Source organism: Grus americana, chromosome 6 (assembly GCF_028858705.1).
Source record: "Grus americana isolate bGruAme1 chromosome 6, bGruAme1.mat, whole genome shotgun sequence".
In the NCBI taxonomy this organism is placed as follows: domain Eukaryota; kingdom Metazoa; phylum Chordata; class Aves; order Gruiformes; family Gruidae; genus Grus; species Grus americana.
Genome location: NC_072857.1, coordinates 7,660,209 through 7,688,190, shown reverse-complemented (window position 1 = coordinate 7,688,190; position 27,982 = coordinate 7,660,209). Strand labels below are relative to the sequence as shown.

The 27,982-nt window shown below is 36.1% G+C and overlaps 1 protein-coding gene across 1 annotated transcript in view; it reads right to left on the bottom strand.

The window, feature by feature from the left end:
- Positions 1-27,982, bottom strand: part of DARS1 (aspartyl-tRNA synthetase 1) — a 43,241-nt gene continuing 15,259 nt past the window's right edge. Inside the window, exons 5-16 of the mRNA XM_054829817.1 lie at positions 21,171-21,273; positions 19,838-19,918; positions 19,300-19,359; positions 10,458-10,569; positions 8,360-8,494; positions 7,037-7,184; positions 5,955-6,101; positions 4,903-4,945; positions 4,136-4,216; positions 3,394-3,505; positions 2,394-2,465; positions 1-638 (exon numbers count right to left, since the gene is read on the bottom strand). Of these exons, the coding sequence (XP_054685792.1) occupies positions 547-638; positions 2,394-2,465; positions 3,394-3,505; positions 4,136-4,216; positions 4,903-4,945; positions 5,955-6,101; positions 7,037-7,184; positions 8,360-8,494; positions 10,458-10,569; positions 19,300-19,359; positions 19,838-19,918; positions 21,171-21,273 (1,186 nt within the window). The 3' untranslated portion in view covers positions 1-546. The remainder of the gene's footprint in view (positions 639-2,393; positions 2,466-3,393; positions 3,506-4,135; positions 4,217-4,902; positions 4,946-5,954; positions 6,102-7,036; positions 7,185-8,359; positions 8,495-10,457; positions 10,570-19,299; positions 19,360-19,837; positions 19,919-21,170; positions 21,274-27,982) is intronic.

Below are 27,982 nucleotides of genomic sequence, written 5' to 3'. Positions count from 1 at the left end.
TAATTTACTTTGAGAGATTTATTGCAATCTATTTTCATAATTTCACATGAAGACTTTTTGTTAAAAATGTTGTTCTCACCTGCTTCTCTACCTGACACTCATGTAAGTTAACAATTGGCTGGGTTCCTCCTGACTTTTAAATTGCAAGCATCCAGTTATTTGAGCTTTGAGCCAATTCTGTACTTCAGAATATTCAATCTTGCTGACATAAGTTAAAAATGCAGAATTTTTATTGCATAATTTATTAAAATGTTTAGAAATGTGATACAATTTAATGTGACACTAGAATACTAACTCAAAGTATCACATTTTCATTAAAAATGTGCACAGCTGCCAATACAAAGAGTTTTGATCTGTTAAAATATTTTCTTTTAAATAAACAGCTAAGGATAAAAAAAATTATTGTGGCACTTTAGTAAATGAGATTTTTTTTATTGCATATTATAATGCTCAAATCAATAGAGGTTTATCAGTAGCAGGGGATATGCTTGCAATCATATCATATTTGCAGGGCAAATCATCTCAAACTTTCAAAAGCAGCTCGTGTTAGGGTGTCAGTCGTTTGGGATCCCGCGGGAACATGGAGGTCTGACGAACATTATGCAGCCCAAGGTACAGCATGGTTACTCTTTCCAGCCCTACAAATGAAAAAAACCAACATCAGTAGAGTCAGTCTTCTGTTTGAAACTCTTAAGGAGCTGCCTCACGTAGTAGTGTGACCAAAGACCAAGAAGTTCACATTAGCGCGTCCAACTACAGGAAGGAGTTAGAACAAAAATTAGGGATTTTATATAGAGTGCCGTCTGCCATAATAGATACAGACTTCATTTGGAACGTGTATCACTAAGCAATGGCACTGGAGGCTCAACCCTGCTCTGAATCGCTTCGGATTTGCAAGAAAGATGGTGTAGTAAACTGAAATGGGAGGCAAGTAATTGGGAGAACTGTATCCTGAATACAGTAACAGCAGTATAGTCCTGTTCTGGTTTCAGCTGCGATAGAGTTAATCTTTCTTTCTAGTAGCTGGTACTGTGTTTTGGATTTAGTATGAGAATAATGTTGATTGATAAGACTGGTTATACTAAGAGTGTGTTAAGAGCTTCAGAGTAAGAAACAAGTGCCATAAGCAACTACAGTAAAAACCTACAGTTGGGGAAGTTTATCCCAAACCCTCTACAGTACAAGGATGCAGATTCAGCAATATATACCCATGAAACCACCTGCTGGTATCTGTATGATACTAAATATTTCACTGGTCATTGTGTTCTTTCTTCCTGAAATCTTAGAGTTTGTGTGTACTGTGGAAGAACATGGGAGGACTTCCTAATCCATGGGCTACGTATGCACCCCTGTCTGCTGATATGAAACCCAGATGTGTACTACTTTTCACACACTGCCCTCCTATGTTAAGGTTTCCATCTGAAACAGCTAGAAACCAGTGTTAATTCTCACAGCATCTCCTGTTTGGCTGGTACTTGCCCTGACCTCCAGGATGTGCAGTGAGGAGCATTTAGTTTACAAAAAAGATGTAGCTTCAGTTTCCTTGATGTCAGCTCTGACTGGCCTAAATGATTTTGAGTCATCTGCAAATGCTGTATCTCCTCTGCATGATCATTGACACTTACATCTTGTAGGTATTTCAAAACAGTTGTTGCAAGAGCTTATCACAGATCTAATGCATTTACTGAAAGCAAAGTTGTTCTGAGAACGTGCTGAGAATGTACTAAATAATACACTTTACAAAAGTAAGGCAAATGCAGAAAGACCGAATCAAAGAAATCATTGTGTTTATTGATCAGGACCTCCAAACTGTCCTATTTCCGTATGCATGAACAGATTTCATTCTGCTAATGAAAACAATGTGTATAACTGAAATTTGTTATTGAGATGCCTAAAAACTATGGGTTTTTTCATTTTAATATGTAAAATCCACCCAAGCCACAAAGCCTCAATACCTTTGCTGAAACAATTAGCATCAACCAAAATGATCAATGACATTCAGTCAAATCACTACATAAGACGGAAGCAATCACTTATTTCTCCTCACTGCAGAACAGCTTCATCAAATGCACTAAGAGACCGGTGGCTTCTGGAATTAGTAGGCTATGATAAATTCATACATAATATAATATTTTCTTGCTTCCTTAAATTTCCCTCATTGATCAAATTTGAAAGTCATGTGCGTGGCTAATAAACTGGCATTTTTTCTTGTGATCACCTACTTTTTAAACTTGCCAGACTGTGCCATTAATAATTTGCCTATTTATTTTAAGATGATCCTTACATTTTAGCTTTTCTCCTGAAGTTCTCCAGGATAAAGAGCCCTGCTTGAGACCGAGCAGTTTAAATTAAGCTCAGGCTAACAGAGAACCAAATAAAATACAGATACTTACCTATCCCACCACCCGCATGTGGAGGTGCACCAAAACGAAAGGAATCGATATAAGCCTTTATTTTCTCCAGATCTAGAGAGGAAAAAGATACATTTCTCACTTGCTTAATGAACTCCAGACCAAACATATGAGTGACTAGAGGACTGCAAACACAACAAAAAAATTTACCAATTTAACCTACAAACTAACAGCAGGGTTTTACTCATTAAACATACAAATTATCCAGTACTAGCTAGAAATTATAACAGTTTTGGTTTATAATTTTGTTAATAACTTAATCAGGGAAGAAATTCTAGAACTGAGTAAGAGCTAGACCCAGCTGTTCATTGTACCTTACAGAAAATGGTGAGTTCTTGAATAAACTGCAGTAAGAAAGCGAAGATTTAGCAACTGTTTTTCCATCTTGCTACAGTGGGAGTTACTCTTGTTTTGCTGCTGCCTACCTGCTGCTTCACATTCACAGAAAGCATAATTTTAATCTACATTTTAGTCTTGTGACCTCCACCTAATTTACTCTTTTACCCTTCTATTACTAGCTGGCCTTGTCCCTGCTCAGTCTTTTTTTTCCTTTAAATTTCAACAAAGAAACACTTCTTGCTTATTTGCTCTCCGTTCAAGATTTAAAAAGGACAGCCAACCAAAACTCTGCTAGAGTATTCTGTAAAATGTTTGAGAGAGTACAGGGAGGCACAACTGAATGAGACTTAGTTTGTCTACCCTCATTCTGTTAAAAGTATTTCCTGCATTACATTCTCTCTGAAGTCCTCAGAAACAATTCCTTTTCATCAAGGTGTTGCTGGGAAACTAACTAGTTTCTTAATGTTACCACTCTAGATTAAAATGGTTAAACAGAACCAGATAAACATTAAGAACGAAACAGTACTGTGATTTTAGCACTACTGCCATATAACAAATTCTGCCCCAAATTCTTCCTCTAAAGGAAACAAATTCAATCATGATTTATATTCTTTTAAATTGAGCTTCATGTTTGACTTGTTACCAATGCCATGATGCCGGGCTCTTTCTGTCAGCAGCTGAGGATCGTGAATTCTCTGAGCTCCAGACAAGATCTCTTCCCCTCTCATGAACATATCATAGGAGTTAGAGTTTTTCTGGAAAAACAAAGATGAGTTTATTTCCTGTCTACAGTTGCTCCATCCTTAGGTGGCAAATACGCACCTCTCAATAACTTCACTTATGAAATCCAAAGTTGTGCAGTAAGAGTGCAATGTGTTTGGAGTCTGCCAGGGAATTACAGCCCTTTGGCTCCTCTCATTAAACTGGAGTTAATTTTAAAAACTTCACCCACATGCCCTCTGAAAAAACATTAGACTTGCATGTAGTTATCCCAGCAAAAGATGCTCTAAAGATATTTACCCTGGATTTAGGAATAAACTGGGGAATTTCTAACAATGTAGAAAAGCGTATTTTCTGTTCAAGTGTTTGTTGCCCTGGAAGAATATTTTTGCCTCTTTTCAGTGCTCTGACCATGGAGATCTCTTCATAAACCCAGTTTTAGCTAGACTTCTTTCTTTCTGGTATGTTTTCACCAGTAAGAGTAACTGTAAACATTTTACAATGTACGTTATATGTAACAGTGACCTAATCGTGTTATCAGAATTTTAATTAAAGCAGCAGATCGTATAAATATACTTTTATCTATTTTGTCAAGTTATCCCTACATGGAACAATTTAAACTACAAAAAAAACGCCCACTGACAACAACGAAGAATTTTACTTACAGGGTTTACTGGGTCTGGCATTGTATAAAAAGGCCTCACAGCAAGAGGATATTTGTCAAGAATATAGAAGTCCGTGTCATACTGAAAGAAGGTAATTTAAAATAGTTAGGACAAGAGAAGATGATGTAAAGAACAAATTACAAGAGGAAGACACAACCAGTGAATCTTTGAAATAAAGTAAAAAAAGATCTCCCAATAACTTGACAGTATTATCTTAAAAAATATAATATAATATTATCTTAAAAAAATAAGAGTTATAAATATAAGTGGTATATTATTTTTCAGTTTTCCAATACTACTTCTATGTAAACTTACAAATGTTAAAATGTCTTCTTGTAGTAACAGGTACTTACTTTTTTGTTAGAAATCTCATCCTATAGATATAGTTAGAATCTGGTTTGTGGGGTTTTTTTAATTATCGTAAGAACTGGTTTTGGAAGGTACTATCCTGTTTGGTGTACTCAGTATAACATGATAGAAATAAATATAAAAGATTGAAAATGGTTTGAAAGAGCTTAATAATGATAAAGACAAAACTGTCAGTAGATTATATAAGCAGCAGCAAAATAGGAATGCAGTCAGACAATTAAAAATGCTTATGCTAATCACAACCTCTTCACAACTTCTGCATGTTCTGAGATACTGTATTCTCAATCAGTGTATAAAAAATTGTTTCACATGAGTAGGCATTTTTACCAACCCAATGACTCCATGACATCAGGTTTCAGATTCATTGACAAATTTATTTATTCTAAAATAATTATTACCTTTTCCTTTACCAGGCGTCCCAGGAGCTTTTCATTAGGTGTGCTGAAAAAAGATGATCACCATTAAAACTAAGTGATTTAAACTTGTACTGATGATATACTTCATAAAGCTAAAAGGATTTCAAACTACAGATCTGCTTCCCCCACCCTTTAGAAAATCTAGTACTTGTTTCTGAATGTTTTGGATTGTCCAGACAGAAATTTCAGAAATAAAGTATATTTCTGTTCCTAAATATTTTTATTGGTCCTAGAAATCCCTTAAATTAACTGATACCTAAAGATATTCTTGCTCTTAATATAACTACTTCCTAGTCTCCATATTCTGATTACTGAAAAATTGTGTACTCTATTTCCTACTGGCATATACCTTGTGCAGCAATTTCCTCTTAGGCGCAGTAAGTGAGAAACACCATAAGCAGTTGCTGAGGAAATTATTTTGCTCTATCAAACTCCTATGATTTAAACTTTTTTGATGCACACATCATTTAACTGTAAAATCACACATTATCCTAATGGTACTGGACATATTATGGGAAAGAACAGAAATTTATTAAGTGTCTTTAGAAAAGTTTATACATAATCAGTTAGTTAAACCCATCTTTCAGTAAATCAATGGGAATGCAATCATGATTGCTTAATGATTTTCCTGAGAAGTGGAAAGAAGAAATGGGAAGGTATACTGAAAAGAAAGACCTTAAAACTGAAGAATCTTTTTGCTTAATCCTGTTCAAAGACATGTGACAATTCACATAAAGGACTGCAACTGTTAGAAAAACAAATGCTGCTTATCCTTCCAAGGTTCAAGTTACTCCCTCTTTATGTTGTAAGTTATTTTCTTTTGGATTTCAGAGTTTGTACGTATAGTCTAAATTAAAAGGAAGGACTGTTTTCATATCCATTCATTTATTTGTCGAGAGATCTGGACACAAGTACTGTTTATTCCTCAAAAAGCTTATGGTTCCTTCTTGAGGACTGTCAGTTGCACAGCACAAAACTGACACTTTACTACCACTTTCACAGGAGCCTGACACATTTGTGTACTGCCAAAGTACCTCAGATCTTCTTCATCCCCCATCTCAACACCAGCCTCTCGAAGCATGGCCACAGCTTCACGATACTCCAGCCTCAGAGTTGGCTCCAAAAACTTAAATGGCTCACATGGGAACTGTTTGTTCACTGTCTGAATTTCAGTTTGGAATCTATATACGAGGAAACAAAACCAGAAGCAAAATACCAAACAATCAAGGAATGATGCCACAAGAGGTCCCTCTTGCAACATAGAAAACTGTTTTAAAGCCACTTTGGGAGAAATTCTGCACAATCCCAATGAAATGTTTCATGTAAGTTAATCCATCTACTTCGATGATATACATGTTAATATTTTAGTATTACTTCTCTTTTATTCCTTTTGTAAGAAATAATTGACTAGGTCAAATTTTCACAGTAAAGACACTGAGAAATCATCCTTTGATTTGTAGTATTTACCCGAGTTCTTTGATTTGAGTAATATCCTATTTCAAATATAAAAGAGAAATTTCCTTCTAGACAGATGAAAAGATTTGCATTTCTGCTGGCAAGATAGTCCAATCTGTAAGCAAATTAAAACCACTTTCTAAACTTCTGGCCTGGCTTTTTAATGACTTAGACTGTGAATAACGGAAAATTAATAGTTGCTGCTTTCATGGCAGAGATGCAGGCTGTTACAATAAATTTAATTCAAAAAAGCTTTCTTAGATAAAAAATATTAAGATTAATTTCAAAACAGAACAATCAGTCTACCTGTAGTGGCACAAAAAGAAGGACCTTTTAAATTAATGATGGATCCTTTCTGTTAGGAAGTCCTTCCAACAGTAAACAACAAGTTTTCCTAGTGCAAGCTAGCATACTCTAGAAGATGCAACTCGGGCTAAAACCAGACAGTTTGCTGGCCTATGGCTTGAGTGAACTTTAAAAGTCAGGCACAAAGAAATAGTTAAGAGTAAAGCAAAAATATCTGGTTTAAAGTTCTGTTGTAAATCAGATTACTAATGATTATCTGACAAGCTGGGGATAAAACGCTCACCCATTTCATACCACAGTGCAAGAGATCTCAAACAAACGAAATTGCTCATGAAATGGAAAATGCTCTCATTACCTTTCCTGAAGTCCCTTGAATATCTGCACCAAGGTATCTGCAATCTCATCTACGACTTCATGATAGTGATAGTTAAAAGCCATTTCAATATCCAGACCAACAAACTCAGTCAGGTGTCTGTGTGTGTTGGAGTCCTCAGCTCTAAATACTGTAAAATCAAACAACAGAAAGTCTAACTGACCTGAAATTATCATTCCATTTTGAAAAATAACACTGACAATCAATCACATCAGCATTTGGATCAGGCAGACAACGCTGTCTTTAGACATGACAATTCTCACTGAAAAACAAAAAGAAAACTAGCTGCCTGAGAGCATCATTTATAACAGCAACAGCATTATTGTAGCTGTGGTGCTCAAAGGATACAAGACAGACAAGACTTGCAGAGAGGCAGTATCTCTCATTAGACCAACAGACAGAAGTGGAAAAAACAGACAAGTTTTCAGGCACACAAGACCTTTAGATTTGAAAACTGCCTTTTTCAGAGGAAATGGACTTGTGCACGTGTGTGTTCTGTTGGGTTCTTTTTTCCAGATACATGAGTCTAATATAAACATGTCTCCTAGAAACCATGACTCATTTGTTAGTAAGTAACAAGAAATTTAAATCTTCTGAATTACTTGCATCTTTTTTTAAAATTTATTTTAGAAGCTGTTACTGACTTTTTTCCCAGCACTTCCAGCTAATGAATCTTTAAACGTGTCTTTGAGGTCTTAGAAAACAAATGCTGTATTACCACCTAAAGAGGCCATGACCTATCAGCTTTTGAGAAAGAGAGCATGACACTAGAAGTTATTAATTTTTTATTATTTACTGACAGCCCAGTTAGAAGTATGCATTTTCTAAATAAAGCTGTTTGGTACATATACAAAAGCAAGGGATAAGTACATATTAATATGCAATCTGACGTACATAAAACCTAGCTTGCCTATTTTAACTGCTTACTACTGGGCAACTAAAGGCAAATAGGCAACTACTGGCCATGGTTAATAGGGAACTATCATGTCAGTAATCACAGTTGTGTTCCATGTTTTACTACCTTCATCATGTTATTGATTTCCAACGCAACTCTATTCTTTCTCCTCACAGAACAGCAGGCACTGCAGAAGAGCACTCCACCCTTATTTCAGCATTTTAGATTTGTTTCAGCAACTTCTCTGTCAACTTTACTCTCATTAGTTGCCCCAACTGAATTTTGTGTTTGTAAGTGAAACTGTATTAAGTGAAACCATTCAAAGCTTTCAGCGTGTCTGTTATCTTATTTGTACCACAGCTGCTAAAAGCCATCACTGCACACTTGGGATAAACCAACACTTTTCTTACCTGGCCCAATGCAAAAAACCTTTTCAAAGTCAGCACATATACACATCTGCTTGTACAGCTGTGGGGACTGAGCCAGGTAGGCACTGCTTTTGAAGTATGATACAGTAAACACATTGGCTCCTCCTTCACTGGCAGCTGAAAAGCAAATACTTGCGGTAATTATTAAAATGTAAAAAAGAAATCAGAGGTAGAATGATAGTCTATTGATCTTACATTTAGATATCGGAAGGAGATTTCTCTTCAAACCATATTAGTGGAAAAAAATATATTTGCATCCTTTAATGCTAAGGGAAGTTTTGCAGCTCAGGACTGTCACACATTGACTTACAAATCTGCTGATTTAGCTGGGGTAGTTTAAAATGTTTCTATTCCCAGCTGTCCTTCACCTCAGAGCGAGAACAGCAGAGGATGCATGCTTGTACCACCACATCTACTTGCAGCCCAACATCTCTGTGGAAATCAATCTTTATCAGTGACGTAGGCTTCCAGGGGTTAACTGCAGAAGCTGAGATGAAAGTGCATATCCTGTTTTGCCAGGACCATCCTCTCTAACTGCAGGCATAAGTACCCCTCAGAGCCAAAACCAGATTTACCAGAGGACATCTGCCAAAGGTATAAAGCTTTTTCTCAGTTTGAAGCAGTTTTCATAGAAGGTTACCTTGAGAGAACAGGAACCAAGAACACATGCATTTGAATCCCTTACCTGCAAACTGCCTACCAAAACTTTCAGCTGAGTCACTTTAACTCTCCATTTCCCAGTGTGTGATACAAGAGTTGTAGTTGCCTAACTTGCTAACAAAAGCATGCCAGACTGAAAGATTAGTTAATTATCTTTGAAGGTTTTAATGTTAAGATAACTCTAGGTAAAGTACTAATTATTATTATTACCAACCACTCCACTGAGATTAATGTTTGTTTCATGATCACTACTCCCACTGAAATGGTTTCAGTGAATAGTTATTTTTGAATACAGCTAACTTAAAATCTCAAATCTTAGAACAGCTATGATATTTAAATTTGAAGTTTAGTAAGGATTGCATTGACTTAACTCAGTTATTTTTACAAAGTATGATCTCATTCAAACAATAGGATGCTTGCTTGCTTGCTTTCAATGGTACACTGCACAGTAAGACTAGCATACTTCCTCAAAGGTCGTACGTGAATAAACTACTTGGGAGTCTTTAGTACTTCATGCTGTTTCAACGGTCTCTGTAGGAAAAAAGTTATCTAATCTTAGAGTTCAACGATACTTTCCATGTTGAAAGAATAGTTGCTTACATGTATTTTCTTTAAAAACCCTTTTTTATCTCAGTCAAGACCTATCTTCAAAAATATCAATACAGAAATATAAAATTCAGTAGGCAAAACGTATGCCTATAATGCACATATAATGAGAATAATATAAATATTCTGCCCTATATTTTCCATGCCGTATGTCTTAGTGACATCCACAAAACTTCAAAGAACACCAATAAGATGGAAGAAAAACATCCATCAGTAAATCAGGTAATTTGACTTTTGAAAACAATACAGCAGATCAACAACAAATCTACATTGCCAGACTTTTAGTCGGGTTGAAGCTGTTATGCCACACTTTCAGAAAAATGATCTACCACCTTCTATTCAGCCATATGCTCAGTGCTAAAGAAATGACATATTGTATATAATGCCATCATCTTTTATATCATGCTATGTTTGTTTTAACTTCTTTATGATGGCAGCTACTTTTAATCTAAATTAGTGTTGGTTTTTTTGTACTAGGAATGGAATTGGCAGTGCTTAACATTGAGAACACTGATTTGAAGAACAATGCATATGATCAGACATCTGTATTTAACCAAATTAAAACTTAAAATGTACCGCAGAGTACATAAATCAGGTATATATAATACTTGTCCTGTCATTCTTTTAATATTCCAAGTCAGGAGAAAAGTAAACAACTCTGATACCTGCTAGAAGTAGTTTGCTATGTTGCATCTAAATTAGAAATAGAACTTTTTCTTTTTTAAATAAAAAGCTACTAAATTTTTGGCAGATAGGTTCGCTCAGAAACTGTAAAAGAAGCAGACCTGTAGCTGCTGGATCACATATACAATACCTGAAATGATTTTGGGAGTCTGAATTTCCACAAATCCCTTGCGAATAAGAGTTTCTCGGAAAAGCTGACAAATACCAGACTGAAGGCAGAAGATTGCCTGACTAGTGGAGGTCTATAAGAAGAAGATAAAATAATGAATCCTAAGTTAGTTTTTCCTGACTCTGTTACTTTTTCTGGACAGCTGGAAGGATGACTCTCTTCTCTTAGGAACACTTGATTACTGTATTTGCCTAAACAGAGAAAAGTGCAAATCCATAATTGTTTATTACACAAAAAGAAACAGCAAAGAAACAAGGGAAACTCTTCATTTCAATTTCTGGCATATTCAGTTATAAAGGAGGCGCTATGGTCAATTCTACATTTAAAGAATCATTGATTTATGAGACGTGTTTCTGCAAATAAAGGTTTTATAGTAAGAAATTGAATAAAAACACTAAACCTATTAAAAAGCTTTCAGCACACTGAACGAGAACAGCTGCAGTAATATACAGTGCATAATAAAAGCAAAACCCTTAATAACTTACATAAGGTAGAAATGTTTGTGTCTGTTAAAGGCTACCAAATACATTTTTCATGTAAAAACAGAGTCACATGTTAACCATGTACAACACTGCCACAAAAACATCCTAAAACCAAGGTCTAAACTCCCAGCATTTACAACAGTCCACGTAACACCTTATCATATGAACAGCAGTTCTTCTGTCTTTTCAAAATTTACTCCAAAAATAGATTTAGCTGAATTTATCATCTTCTTTTTGTTTATGTACGTGACACAGTTAAGCTATTTATCTGGTTAGCAAATACCTACACTAAATGTTGCTGTAACACTCCTGGGCTTTAGTGTGAAAAAAAACCCCAACCCTTCGTGAACACTGCAAACACTGCAACACGTCAACACTGAACCCGTATCTGATTTTGAGCTTGCAGCGTTTAAGACCTGACAGTTAGCAACCTAGAAACGAATACAAAACCTAACGAGTTCTTGCAAACAACTAAGAGAACAGTTCTTTACGACGATCTGCGTCATACCACTGTTTACTTCTGCTTTCTGAAAGGTACCCAACTTTTCAGTTAGGGTAAGAGCAGGGTTGTGGGCTTTTTCACATGACTCCTGCTAAACCACAAAACAAAAAACCCCCAATCAAAACACATTATATAAGTACCCAAATTTAGGCAGTCAGTCAGTACATATGTTGAAATAAAACTACAGCCATCACCTCTGCAAGATAAAGATATCGCTTCACTGAAAAAAAACAAGAGGGAAAACTGTAATAATACTGCAGATCTGTAGTAATTTGGAGTTATGTGCAATTTTAGCTGACTGATAAAATATTTCAGGAGTGTAAGTGGTTGACGTTAGTAAATAATAGCTAGCAGCTCTCACTGTCTGATAGCATTAACCACAGCCACTACTCCCACCACTTTCAAAATGAAGGAAATGAGGTTTTGAGCAACAGTTACAAAAGTACCCTTAAACTTTTTCACCTTTTTTTACATGAGTCTCCCAGAATCAGACATATGCTAAGACTTTGCCTGAGTTCTGGGCATAATTTGGCAGTGTTACATAAAAGCACTGGATTTTCATTGAAAGCAATATTTTTATTTTATTTTTATTTTAATTTTTTTATTCTTTTAATTTAATTTTTCTTAACCATTTCCTACTTAGAAGGTGAAAGACATTTTCCAAGAGATGACAACTTAAACAGTCACATTTGGGTTTACCAATACAGTGTTTGACAAACTACACAAATTTCTAAAAATGCTAAGAGACAAAACATGTAACATTTATTTAAAGCAAGATAGTAACAATGGCTCCTCTACCCTTCTGATGAACTAACACCAGTTCCATACCAGAACAGGTAGGAACGCAGTCCTAGGTCATACAGTCCTAGGAAAAATAGTTGCTAAACCCAATCTAAAAGCAATTGCTTGGTCTGACCTAAAAGTGTGCACAGAAACACAGCCAGTCAATAACCAACACAGTTCTCCACCAACAAGAGTTCGTCAGGTAGTAACTTCTCCTGGCTTTAGTAAGGATGCAGAAAAAGACTGTCTTTCTAATCCCATCTATAATGATAAATTATGCTTATAAAATAGTATTTATGAAAGCAGCCAAATTCACAGATCTGGACACTGAAGCTTTTATTTAACTACAGGTGAAGGAAAGAATGAGCAGCAATTCTCCGTACCTCAAATTAGATCTGACAAGACCACTCTTCTTTCTACCAAAGGTAGCTGAGTTTCAGTGCTCATTCATTCAGAGACTGCCAACAAGGATAACTACTGAGAATTTGTGATACTGCAGTCTCCTTGTAAGAATTAAGCAGAACAAGACATTTGAGATAAGCTCCTAAAGAACTGCAACTGTCAACGTGCAGTGGAGTCAAATGGATGACCTCAAAAGTTTTATGTGCCACTACAACTTTCCAAAGATTTTAAAGATGATTCTGTATTTACACATGGAGCAAAACTTTCCAGATTTAATTAGATCCTTTGCACTGGTATAATGTTTAGGACAAAAAGAGAGTGAATTTATCTGAACAAAATAATTCAAGCTGTTATCCTGCCTTTAACTGAGATGCTGGTATGTGTATCACTGTGTTTGGTACGGTGGTAGGTAACACAGTTACCATTTGAGCTACTACACTTAGGTACAACACAGGAAACTAAAGAGACAGTTGTCAAAATTAATTTTTACCTTGCCTTAGAAAAGATTTTGCCATGGCATTCTTTTCCTGTAGTGTTTACTCTAATATGAACTCTTCCACATACATACTGACAAACTATCTTATCTGAGACCATGGCAAAGCCGGGAAATACTCCTTCAAGAGTTAAGCAATAACAGAAACAAACTTGTGCCACTTAAATGCTGCTGCATTAACAGTGTTAATGTTGTAATTTGGTATGCAGAGTTGATTTTACAGGAAAACTCATTATTTTTAATAATCACCCGTCTTACAGACAAAAAATGTTTAGCTAACAATGTTGAAATATGAGTTTCAGTCACAACTGCACTCTAATTTCACCTGTGTATTTATTATTTAAATGCCACAAAGGAAAATATTAATAATAATAGACCAGTGCATATTTTAATACTATAAGCAAGATTATAAAAACAATTATCATGTTTTATTCAGCACAAGCTGCAGTGTCAGAAAAATTGTAGCCATGTAAGTTGTCAGAGACCAACAAATGTGTTTCAATAGAATTGAGGACAGTTAACACCTTATGTGATCATATCTCAAAGAGGTGCGACTGAGGCACAGGCGTGCAAAGTTGTGAACTTTTCTTTTTACTCTCATGTCAGTTGTAGAATTTCTTCCACTCTCACCTCAGTTTTGCTTTTCTGTTTGCCTGTTGTAACTATCTTCCACCATGAACAGTCACTAAATGCATGAAGTAGGCTAAATAAAAAGGGAAAATAATGTAATCTATATTCTTTTAAGTAATACACATTAATATAAGTTTGCAGTTCCTCTACTATATGAAGTTTTTGCTAGAAAATAAGATTTATGTTAAATAACAATTTTTTAACCCCAAAGCGAAGTCAAATTTGTTCAAATTTCAATATTACTTATAGTACAAGAAGAAGATGTGAACATGAAGTTTGTTGTCTAAACGACTGGGACTGTGTTGTCTTCACTACCAAATCACTACGCACAATGAAATAAACTGTACCTCTGCTTGTTCATTACAGCTTGAATTCAGACAGGAAAAATACAGCTTTTGCCATGAATAAATTGAATTCAACACAATGAAATCAAGCTTGAAATAATCACGTATTTTGAAATAAAACAACCCTGCATTAAGATCAGTGTACACTTGGATTATCATATAAGATAGTCTGACATCCATAAACTACTAAAGATACAGTTTAATGTTTATGCTGTACCCTGAGCAGTTTAAACTGGATAATATTGACCCTAAAAACTGCTTTGGTCTCAACGGACTGTGCATTAGCAGACACAATTATAGCATCAGGACTGCAAAATGCGTATAATTCAAGTCAAATTTGGACAGATACTGTTAAGATAAAAACCCTGCTGGACATCAAAAATAAGCCAGAGCAAGGACATCAGTCAGACCATTGTTAAAATACTTGATGAACCTGATTTTTTTCTTCAGAGGAAGACATAATAAGAAGCAAAACCCAAAAGTCAGCGTTTCACTTCATTGTTTTTCATCTACCACAGATCTTCATGAAATACAGTTTCTGTAGGTGTTTTTACAGGCATGGAAAGTCTACGTATCACTGAATACTTCAGTTAAACTTAAGAACAGCAGAAAAGTAAAGATTTAAAAACACAGTCAGTGCTCCAATTTGCCTTTTTTAATTGTTTCAATACAGGAACGATAAATCAAACATCTCTAGAATCAACTGTTTTGACTCTCATTAAGCTACCATGAAAAATACTTAGGTCCTAACAGTCACCTGTGGTTATGTGAAAGCACATCTGGCCTACATAAGGACTCTTCCTTCTTCTTACCAGCTCTCGTCTCTAAACCCACAATTTTTCTACTCCACAAGTATGTGATCTGTATTTTATGAGTTAACCCACCAGGAACAGATTCATTCTTCCTCAGTCATAGAATCGTAGAATAGTTTGGGTTGGAAGCAACCTCAAAGATCACCTAGTTCCAACCCCCTTCCCACAGGCAGGGACACCCTCCACTAGACCAGGTTGCCCAAAGCCTCATTCAACCTGGCCTTGAATACTTCCAGGGATGGGGCATCTACAGCTTCTCTGGGCAACCTGGTCCAGTGCCTCACCACCCTCACAGGGAAGAACTTCTTCCTAATATCTAATCTAAATCTACTCCCTTTTAGTTTAAAGCCATTCCCCCTTGTCCTATCGCTCCCTGCCCTTGTAAACAGTCCCTCTCCAGCTTTCCCGTAGGCCCCCTTTTAGGTACTGGAAGGCTGCTATAAGGTCTCCCTGGAGCCTTCTCTTCTCCAGGCTGAACAACTCCAACTCTCTCAGCCTGTCTCCATAGCAGAGGTGCTCCAGCCCTCTGATCAACTTTGTGGCCTCCTCTGGACTCACTCCAACAGCTCCATGTCTCTCCTGTACTGGGGCCCCCAGAGCTGGATGCAGTACTCCAGGTGGGCTCTCACAAGAGCAGAGTAGAGGGGCAGAATCCCCTCCCTCGACCTGCTGGTCACGCTGGTTTTGATGCAGCCCAGGACACGGTTGGCTTTCTGGGCTGCTAGCACACATTGCTGGCTCACGTTGAGCTTTTCATCAATCAATGCCCCCAAGTCCTTCTCCTCAGGGCTGCTCTCAATCCATTCTCTGCCCAGCCTGTAGTTGTGCTTGGGACTGCGCTGACCCATGTGCAGGACCCTGCACGTGGCCTTGTTGAACTTCAACAAGGCCAAATCCTCATTCCTTGGAAAGGATTTTTAAAACCCCTCCACCCTAAATAATCACTATTTTCCCTCCATACATCAGAATAACAACTACAGCAATAGCTTGGGATCTTGGCATTTAAATACGTCCCATCCCTAACCTCAAAAAAAATACCAGACACCTCTGGGAGATCTTTGTCAGCAACCAAATGCAAGATTGTTAAAAATACAGAGCACTACTTGTCTAACTTCACATGTACGCGTGAATGGAAGTCTTGCAATCTTTGTAGAATACTTTGCATATTGTATCTCCACTAATGTAATTGCTTTATTAATCAAACTCCCTCTACTGCATCATAATCAAACTCTCTTTGGTATATATCATAGCTGGATGGAGTGATGCCATTTTTGGAAATCCAGTCGCTTTCATTCATGCAATAACTGAGCTTCACAGCTCCACTTTAGCACAATTTGGCCCTACTCAATGACCTCATTGGTTAATCACTACTTAAAATTAGTTAAACTACTTAACTACTTTAAATATTGTATTTAAATGGACAAAACTAATTTTAATTGCATACTAAGGAATTTTTTTTAATCTGTGTCTAGCCAAGATCTATGCATTTAGTTTGTTAACTCTTTCTCCAAAAAAACAGTATCTCTCTTCTTGACGTTCGATGACCTCCTACCTTAAAAAACTGGGCCACTGAGGAAACCGAACGAGATGGTACATGTATCTATGGTTGGACTTCCTCCTACACTTGTAGGAACAGATCATCACAGCATCTCTGTTAGAACTATTCTGTTAACATTTCTTCCCTGCTGCCCACGATTTGGTTTTCCTAGAAGGAAGAGGTGTGGGACAGTAGGGGCTAACAATGGTTTCAGATATCTCCCCGAACTTTGAACACATCATGTCTTCTAATCTTCCTTACAACACACCTACTTATGCAATACATTTGAAACACAAGGGGGTCTCTGAAGTCCTCTTTGTACTACAACTCCAGTCTATGCAACCACATCACTGAAATTCAATTACTCCTTTTTGGGTGGGGTTTTTTTAGTTATTCTGAAGGACAAACTGCCTTTGTGCCCCTGCTCCTGTGATTCCAGTGCATACAGTGCTCAGGATGTGCACATATATATAACTGCATGTAATCTCACTGGGATTTCCCCTTTCTTTATTAAATACCTCTTCTGCTTTTTCAGCTCTCCTTTGAAAAAAAACAGGTCAAAGTAACACATAATTATTTAGAATCTTCTTTTGCACAAGCAAAGCTCCTACAGAACAAACAAAGCAAACTTATGAATAGGCATGAGTCCACTGTTCCACAATAATCTGATTTTGTTCTGAAACAAGTAACGAAATGTGCAACAGAAAAGATACAGAAATGCGACACAGTCAGAGACAGAAACTTTACCTGCACATAGGAGTAAGGCAAGATAGATATCTAAGCCTAATCAAGGCAAAGCTCTGGCCAGATTACATCCAGCCACAGGTATAAGCAGAGCATGAGACACAAGGCACTGAAGTACTGAGATTTGACATTTCATCCCTCCATCAATTTCTTAAACAGTTAACCTGAATTCCTGTTTAGCATTAAATTGCTGTTTAGCACCACATTGCAGCAGCTGTTGGAGCTAAGGAGAAAAATAGCTTCTGCAGAAGGCAGAGTTAAGGTTTGGACCTCAAACCAAGGTGCCAAACGTTGCTGAATAAATGCTGTGCCAACAATGGTTGGGACGTATAAGTTAGAAAAGGTTATAGAAGCATCCACTTAGGTCACCAGTTGTACCCTCCAGGCAGAATGCTGACAGCTAATGTTCTATTACTATACTGGCAGAGATATATATGAAGTACTGGGAGAGTCCTGCTGGACTACTGAACGTGTACAGGGACAGAAGAATTTTAGCCCACCCCTTTCTGTTCCATCTCATGTGTTTATTCTGGCATTAGAGTCTTCCTTCTTTTTCCATTGCTATCTACCTTCTTAGGTTTTTTTCTGCAGATGCCCTCATCTGAATTACAGCCAAGGACATCTGAATTACAGCTGATATTTTCATGCCATTATTTTCAGCTAGTATTTTTAACTGGTCTTTCCCTCTGTATTTTTTCTTCTGTTCTCTTTGGGGTTCACATGGCTCTTTCCAGTTTATTATACAGGTATTTCATTAATTTAATGGATTTTCTTAAGTTTCTCTGGAGTGCTGTTGAGTATTTTTTCTTCATCATCAGAAGTTCAAGTAAAACTTGCACTTTGAGCATCCCAGAGTTCTCCCTTCAATTTAGTACACTGCCTTACCACTACCATAAGCTGATGATCCTTTAAACGATTTTCACTTTCAACCATTAGTATAGAATTCTTTTCATCAAAGGCTTAATTTAAGACACAGATGAAGAGACCAATAGTGAGTATCCTGAAAAGTAATCACAAATTGGCTCAGTATTATACATAAGGTCAAGTGAAAAGCAATTAACTTCGGTCCAAGTAAAACAATTTGCACAAGTAGTTTTAGTTGCTGAAATAAGATCAGCTGTTCAAATGCTTTAAGCATCTCGGTGCCAGAACTCTTCCAAATTTTCCAATAAGTAACTGACTTTTTTGTTTTATTTCCCAGGCCCATAGACTGGTTTACTAAGAAACTGCCATTATCAGAACTTTGAAGGCAGTACTAGTTACACCATAAAAATGAGCTAAGCATACTCTTCAGTCAATGAAGGTTAATTAAAAATTTATTGTGGAGAGCCAAGTATGGGAAAAGACCAGAAAGCCTCATGTCAATATGAACTGTTAGTTACTTACACACTTAGTGTTAGTTGATGTTTCATTAAAAAAGAGAAGTTCTGTAAAGTGATTTAGTAGATAGTTTTTTGCTGCTGATCAGAAAGGGTAAATATTTGGGAGGTATATGAATTCACAGGAGCCTGTGTCTCTATGACCTGGATGAAGAAAGGTGTTTCAGAAAAAAAAAAGGAAAAAAAAGATATGAATGCTGTGGAAGAAACAAAGACAATGAGATGAGAATGCAGTATCATAGTGTAGTACAATTTCACTTGTGAGACATGCATTATAGCACCTCGGTTACATGTTAAATTCAAAACTTCCATCTTATACTTCAAATCTGAGCTCTTACTACAGTTTTTGGGTATCAAAACTACATTTGAGAAGAAATATTATCTCTAAATTGTCCCTATTCAGTCACCTTTGACTTTTGTAAATAGAAAACCCAGGTATACACGGCTCCATGTTAAATCCTAAATGTTCATCTTTATACTACTAATACGTGTTGAGTAATGTTAGGAAAGGTCAACATTTAGGATTAAAAACCCCTGTGTTTTCACAACACCACTGTCAAATACAAAAACACATTGTTTATTTTTTGTCTGGCCAACAATACGCTTCCATCAAATCCACAACTTATTCCTTCATAGATTAGAAATGGGAAGAATAAACAATTGCAGGTAAGCATGCATCACAGCACTTTCCTTACCCTCAGATCAATCACTCTGTTGTCCAGTCTTGTATCTTGGTTTACAGTAGCTCTTCCATCCTAAACAGTTATGCAAAAATACATAATGAATACATACACCTCCAAAAAACCAAAACCCAAAAAACCCAACAAAGCAAAATCAATGGAGAAGATAACATCCTTTGGCTAAAAGCAAAGGGCTCCTTCTAAGTTGAGTAGAATTTCTAGATCATTCGAGAAAGAACATAGAGCAAACTGGCAGCATAGCAAAGCTTAAGGTGTAGCTTTTCCCAGAGGTCACAGGCAGAACACAACTATGAGAATCCAGAAGACACACACACATGACTGAAAACTCTCTGGTTTTGACCTTCTACTGCAGTTCAACAGACATCAAAGCTATAGACAAGAGATTTCTAACACAGTTCTGGAGAGCATAAAGGAAGCAAAATGCAAGCCTAACAAAACCCCAAAATCACTGCATTAAGGAAGTTGCCTGGCTTTCATGCTTTTGTTCAATTACAAAGACAATAAAAAGTATTTGAGGATGCAAAGTTTTCACCTCCTCTCCTTCCACTTCTGGCCGAACAGCATCATCCAGCTGTAAGGGCAATCGGGGTTCAGCTAAACTGATCACGTAGATCTGAAATTGAGACAGGAACAGAAATAGCATGAGACTCAGCTCAAAAGGAGGTGTGACTTATAAAAGGATATTTCTGGCATAGACTTGAAACAGTGTTTGCATAGGCTGTTAGCTGTAAGACTGTGATTTTTTTCAAATACTTGAGATATATGGGTGCATTCTCATGACAATACTGGAAGTGCTTAGTTATTATTTTTCTTTTGAAAGATTAAAAATATCTTTTTTTTTTTCTGGGAAGCATTGAGTTAAGCAAGTACACATTGCCTGAGGGACAAGCCTATTGGCATGAACGCCAGGTCTGAAACTACTAGATTTCACAGAGTTTTAGGTTCTGGTTCCAGCAAGATTATCCCGTTCTTTTTGTTGTTAATGTATTACTTTACTTATCATCTGATTATATCTGAAAAAGCCACTTCAGTTTGTGAATTTATGAGATACCTAAAATACAATCAGAGAATGAAAAACACCTTGCCTTGCCATACAATCTAGTCATATGTGCAGTGAATGTGATATTCAGAAAAATGGAACATATGATAATCTGCACATATATTAAAACATGTTTCTTCAAAATCTGACGATTTTCCCCAACACTGTTAGCTAAAATTTACCTTACTGCTCTAACTATAATAGCCATTATACTCGAGGTGACTCTGTTTCAGCTGTATTGTAGGCTCAACAGTGGTTGAAAACCTTTAGAAGGAAAGGATATTACATGAAGGTTTAAATATGCTTTCTATTTAAACAAATTATAAAGTTGCACTTCCTCCAGCCCTACAGCACATGCTACAGGAATTTTAGATTTCAAGAGCTTCCATACTGTTAAGCCAGTGCTTTACTTTTCCTGAGAGTTATGTATTCCATCCCATCGTACTAAAGGGAAGATTGTAACTTTCTGATAAAGAAACTTCCGACTTGCACTTAAAAAGAGGCAGACTTTTTATTACAGTATCTGCTGCAGTTAAGAATCAAAACTAGAATTACAAGCATTCCTAGTAAAATTATTCTAGTGAGATACTTTATTTTACTGTAATTCAAATGGCAGATAAAAATAGGAAATTCTAAAAATCAAATCTCTTAAAATCAGAAATGTTTTATGTTCACATATGGTACACTGGAATTTGTAGTCTAAAGCAGTTTATTTCTCTGGTAAGGGATGACTTACTGACAAAGTTTATATATGTAGATAGACAGGCAACCTAGACAGATAATCTCTCAAACAATTAACCAGTACTACATTTGCTCAAAAATTTACCCTTTGAACGTGAAGCTCAACGTCTTGCTGAGTACAACCTCCAATTTTCTGATATGCTTTCCTCACAACACCTTCTACATCCACAATGCTCTCTTTGTTGATGCTGTCAATAAAAATAGGATAGGAGGCTTACTAAATTTCATCGCACACTGCACCCGACTCAGTACTGAGCACTAGGACGTTCATGTACTGTATGGACTGCTGGAACAACAAAACAGAGTTAAAGATTTAGGTAAAGTTTCTTATATATATCATAACTGAGTAATGAAGGACTTTGCTAAAATATTCCCAGTCACAATAAATTCAAACTGGGATGGAAGACTTGGGAGGGAAAGAATTAGTGCTCGCTCGTTCTTTGTGTGTGTATACATAAACTGACAAGTTGCATAGTTCTTTTTCTAAGCCACGTATACTCTTGTATGTGTCCGCTGATGCAATTATCTGAAAGATGTGTCTTCATCAGCAGAACAACAAACTGAAAGGAAGTGCTAGATCTGGAGGGGAAAATCAAAACTGACTGAGTTTGTTTAAACTACATGACTTGTTACTGAAAGATACAAAATGCTCGCAAGTCATTTCTCTACAACAGGGGACATCTTAATTGCTCTCCACTAACAGTCACTAATAGTACATTATAACACCACATAACATCTTGAAAGTCTTTCAAAAATATGATATAAATTATGTGTGCTATATGCAAACAATAACAAAAGCCTCAAGAGTCATAGGTGAGAAAATAATTTGTATGAACAGTTTTTATTTAGGTATTTAAGGTACTGGACTTTAAACTAGTAATTTTCTACAGATAATTTCACTCCCACTGGTAATATATTTTCACTGTCTCTTTGCTAGCCTGCTTACAAAAGGCCAAATATCAGAAAATATTTATTTCCTTTTTATGAAAAATAACTGTTACAATTAACTTTATCCTTCACTTCTCAGGCCTTCTTGGAAAGCACTTTATATATATCACTTGACCACAGCCCTTCGAAAGGAGGAAAGCAGCAGGCCCACAATTTAACTGCAAATAATAAGAGGTGAGGGAGGATGTTATCAGACAAACTGGCCACTACTGATCTCCGTAAAGCAAATAGCAATTAACAATCTTCAAGTTTACAAGGTTTGCTCTTTTTTTCAGTAAGACCCCTCCCTATGCCCCAAAAGACCCAAACCAACAAAACCCATACAGCTAAGTTGGAGGGTGGTGAGGTAAATATTTGTATGCACAGGAGGGGTAATTGAGGGGCAATAACCCCCAGTTAAAGGGTAAGGGAGGTAAGGACAGAGTAGAAGCTGTTACAGGCTACTGCTGATGGTAACTATAGACCTAATCACTTGCATCTGCATCAGTTTATCTAGCATCACCTGGAATAAGTCAGTCTAAGCTGTGAACAAAATCTAGATATTCTAGCCCTACAGTCTTTTCGCACAGCTACAGTAAAACCACATGAGAACCCTACTAGGATTGAGAAGCTTCCCTTTAGAAATATCTATGTTCGGAATTAGTCATTCTCTCACATTTTCAAAGTGGGATTTACCTGGCTAAACAATTAAGTTTATCTTTTGAGTTGATGAGGGAAACTTAGCTTTCTTCTCTGATAAAGCCCAAGTGGTGTGACCCAGACACAGCCAAGACAGAAATCACCCAGCGTTGCCAACTATGACTGCTTGCTTGCCCTGCTTTCTACTATTCCTGAACCATCCATATCAGCCCTAGGACAAGCTAGATGGATCTTCGGTCTAACGTGGGACAAACTTTTTAATGTTATAAAGCTGAGTTCAAACTTAAGTTATCCAATAGAATTTTTGAATTAAAATAATCAAAGTTTTGAAAAATCTGAGGATATTAAAGTAAGAGTGTAAAATTCAAGCATCAAAATTCTCAAAACCTAACAGCATCACTATAAGTAAATTACAAGTGACTAAAAAAAGCAAAATTTGAGCATTTAGTTGATTACACTATTGATGGTAACACTCTCAGGGGATGGAACTCATTGGCAGCTGCTCTACAGACCATGGTGCTTCATATGCTTGACTTATTTAACCATTAGGTAATTCCATATACTATATAAAATTTGTGAATAGTATGTTTTTCTGGTACATTTACACTTTAAAAGTGCTACAGTTGCTCAGATCAGTAAAATGAACAAACAACTAAATTTGTACAAAGAGGTCAACAGTAGGCTTTAAATCAGTATTCATTTAGTTAAGAGTGAGCCTCCATTCATCTCCATTATTTAAGCAGAGGCAACAAACTCAAGAAAGACAAGGAGAAATGAGACTAAGTACTTAGAAGTATACTCTCTTAAAAATGATTCTGTTTTAAACTCCTGAAAAAGACTGAGGCAGCAATACAACGCCTTGGATGCAAGACAATGTAATAAGAAACACACAGAGAATATATCATGCTCAAATAGTATTTTAGGCATAACTATAAATTCCCTTTGCTTTTCAAATAAGTGAATGTTTAACAGAAGTTTTACTCTTGTGCTAACTTTTATTCCCCTATACAGTTCTCCTCTATTTTTCCCGCTTTCTTTTTCATGTCAACATTTTGGCAAATGCCCAGAAAACACTACTAATGGCACTAATAGCAGTGCCTTCATTCAAAACAGAAGTTTCTAATCTGCTGAATAAAAGCCCTCTCACTAATACTTGCAAATAAAAATACTGTTTTAAACTTATCAAAGCAAATTTTCTGCACTGTGAAAAAGAAAATAATAGTTAAATGTAAATGTGTTGTATGATGGATCCGTAATCAGATTAGTGATGCCATGGCTGAGTATTAGTGAAGTCACTACAGAGCTTTGATCAGAACACGCATGGAATTCAAGACATGCAAAATGGTATCACTTTAAACACACAGGAAGAAACTGACTTTTACATCATTGTAACTGTAATATTGCTTTGCAAACTTGCATAACAGAACTTTAAAACTTTGTACTTGTGATTAAATGTGCTTTTTCTCTCTTTCTCTCTAAACTGGAGTTGCAATTAAAACAGTATGTTTCTTGGTCTGGAACACACTTTAAAACTGTAACATCCCTTAGTCATTACATTTGCTGTAATTTTAGCGTGTATTTCAACTCAATTCCTACCTATGTAGATCCCTGTATCCACATATGCATGTAATTGCCTGGGCACACAAAAGCACTACCGAGTATTCTACTGCCTATGACCATCTTTGTATTTACAAACATTCATCATCTACTCTAAACTTCCATTTGATAATTAGAAAATACACTTTTGCTTATTCAGACTACGTATCTAATCTGGTATGGAAGTAAAAGTTTGTGTTTTGAGTTTTGTTTGAACCATGCTCAGCAAAATCTAGTGCTGGAAAAATCTTAAGTCCCTAACATTGTGCATCAAATGTAAACTACAGAAACCTAGAAGGTGCTGTTTTGATCCCAACAGGTAATTTCAAGAATGTTACTGAAATGGTAATTTCAGTTTAAGTTACAACAAGAAACAAAACACTTCCATTAAATGCCAGTAACGACAGCAAAGAGTTCTCTGCAGCAGCGGCACTAAGTCATCTAGGTGATTTTTTGATAAAATTCCCCTGGGTAACAAAAAAACCCCAACAAACCAAAAAAAGTGAACAAGTAGCAGAAAAGCATGCCAAAGCTATCATAATTTCCATTAAAGACAACAATATTAGAAAGGACTAGAAACTAAATTAGGATGCATGATGCATTAAGACAGGACAGGTGACATCTTTATATTGTTTAATCCTTAAGCTATTTTAGTAATAGATTCATAAAATCCAATGCTAAAAAAATAGCAAACTGCTTCTTTATATGTAATATTCCTTCCAGAAAATCAAGACTATTATTACTAAAATGTCCACTAGATGCCTTATGTCCCTCTTAATTATCTGCATGTCTATTAGCCAAGACTTTCTCTTTTAACCACAGGATTGCATTATTTCAGTCTGTATGACAACATCTTTCATCAACAGCTTCATGTTGCAAGTTGAACCCCATGCAGGCCTCCCGAAGTGAATCACAATCAACATTTTCTTGACCAAAAGTTTGAAGAATTGGAAGAAACTTGGCTATCTATAGACTTTAAATAGAAAATGTTTTACTTAATAGAAGCATCTATCCTTGCTCAGACATTTTCTTGTTTTTTCTTCAATACTGTTTTCTGTAAGCAGACTGCATAAATTATTTTAATACATTAGTAAATCTAAAAATATTAAATAATTGTCATAAAACATAATAATCAACAATCCTTTATCTGAATGTCAGTGAAAGCTGAAAGCAATAGTTTGAAAAAATGAGTTCACTTTGTAAATAGTTGAAAGTATAAACATTTTATACTCAACATGACCAACTGTAATACTGTCTGCATAAATACAGTTAAGTATCCATTAAGCCCTCTGAAAGGGGAGTTAACTGACATTGTATACATGAAGGCCAGGTAAACATGTATTCTTATTCTCTTCATTCTAAAAATATAACAATCTGTTTCCTACATTCTAATACCTGGATGAACCTGGATATCTTCTGGGGAAAACCAAAAAAAGCCTATGTTCTTTTAAAAATTTTAAGTAACAAAATCGACTATGCATTTTTAATCATTTTCACTGAAAAAAATTCCATTTTATTTCCCTTCTGAATTTACCTAGCTTCACCATCTGTTTATTGCATCCTGTCATATCTTTGTATCTGCAAAGTAAAGAACCCTCCATTGGCAGAAAATCTTCTTGCACGGGTACCATCAGACTGGGATTTAAGTTAATTACTGATTTCTCTTGGATAGAACAGAGAGTTTTCTTTAGTCTCACAGGAAGGCAGATTTACCTGACCACATCATTTCATCTTGCAGCTTCACCATCAACCTCTTCCAATTTGACATATATTCAGACACAAAGACAACAAAACTGGACAAAATATTTCAGCAATGGTTTAATGACTGGCATATATTATGTTAATGACATTTTATTCCTCTTCTTCAAAACTCAAGAGATCTCCTAGCATAGTAGGTAAGAGAACTGCATGGACTCCTGTTAAGTCAGTTATCTGTCATGATCTCATATTTCTCATCACTTACTTTCCTACATATTAATCCTGAACATACACAAAATCTGAACTAATGACCACAAAGGTACAAATTCACACTGAGGAGCATCAAAGCAATTATTCTAAATGAACCCTGGTTACTATATACTCCTAGCCCCTGGTTTACCATTCCAATTTCTGTGTCACCAGCAAACTTAACAGCTGCAATTTGACATTTTCTTCCAGTTCACTGATATAAAAATTAAACTAGAATGGATAAAGAAAGTATTCCTGCAATGTCCAGCAGTTTTCCTGGTATTACCAATTTATCCAATTGATGAACTTATGTACATTTTTCTACATTGTGAAGTATTTTCATACAGGTTTACCCACCTTCCTCCCCCTCCCCCCCTTTATAATCTCTTTTCTGGATTTTCATTCTCTAGCCTACTATGAAGAGTCATCAAGTTACTTCCTGTTACACATCGTTTGGGCAGCTAAATTAGAATCTGCTAACCACCTCTCCCAACTGTTATATCGTGTGGCTATGGTAGTGGAGATGGGGGTGAAAGGCTCAATGCTGATATTAAAAAAAAAGAGAAAGAAAACCAAAACCAACCATACCCAATACTGTATGGAAAAAAAGGAGGTGAATAAATTACAAATTGCACCACTTGGCACCTCTGCTGGCTGAGAGAGACGATTAATTCTTTCTCTTATACAGCATCCCTTGCAGGACTAGGCTGATTTTTTTTTTTCTGATAAAAGACATAAGAACAACTCCACAGCTGCCAATCCAGCATCCTGACTGGCTCTATGTTGTTGGCTATGTATTATTTGAAAGTTCAACTAGAAACTTTTCATAGTTAAACTCACAGAAATTTCTTTGTAAAACTGAGTTAAACCAGTATTAAGTATCTTTCACTAAAAAGAACTCACATTCTTATGATAATGGAGATAATTAGTATATGAATGTTGCTAGACCACAGAAGGTTATGAAAGTTCTTGGTTTCCATGTGCCAATATCTAAAAGAGGAACTGGTTTGTTTATTATTTATGAAAAATTGTAAGAAAAAATGCTCATGATTTAATCAGTTCTCATTAAAAATTCAAGATTCAGAATTCCACAAACTATTTTAAAGAAATTTTTGGACCCAGTATTAAAATAAGAGAAAGCAGCACATGAAAAATAAAGTCTATATACTATCAGTGAAAAAGTTTAGTTTAAAAATTTAAATTAAGTATAAAGTATTTAAGTTAAATGTTTTCTTCAATTAATGTGTATTTCCTCATTTAATGCTTAGGACACAAGAGGAGATGATAAAAAAAGACACTGAGAAAGGCAGAGAAACTACAGTATAGTTATTTTTAGAGATCTAAGACCACCCTCATCTGGTAGTAATGTCATCATGCCACAGCAGGTGAAAACCAGCAGGAAAGTGAGTGCAGACAAGGCAGGTACTGCTGCTGTGCTTCAGGTGTTACTGACACAGTGACCGCAAGTGTACTCAGAAATCAGGGAAAAGCAGCAGCCTCTGGAGGACAAGAGGCAGCTGCAATGGCGGTATTAGGCAAAATTGTAGAAGATAAAACACTGGAAAAAGTGAGAGCATGGCAAGATATTAGTAAAATAATAAAATGGTGGGAATGAATCATGAGAAGACGATTGCACTAATGGTGTTAAAAAAACAAAAGCAAACCTCCAAAAGAAAACCCAGAAGGCTGTAGCAGAGAAAGTTCTATCATTCAAAGCGCAGGACGATAAGCATTTAAACATTTCAGAAGCACAAATCGTGAGTAAAA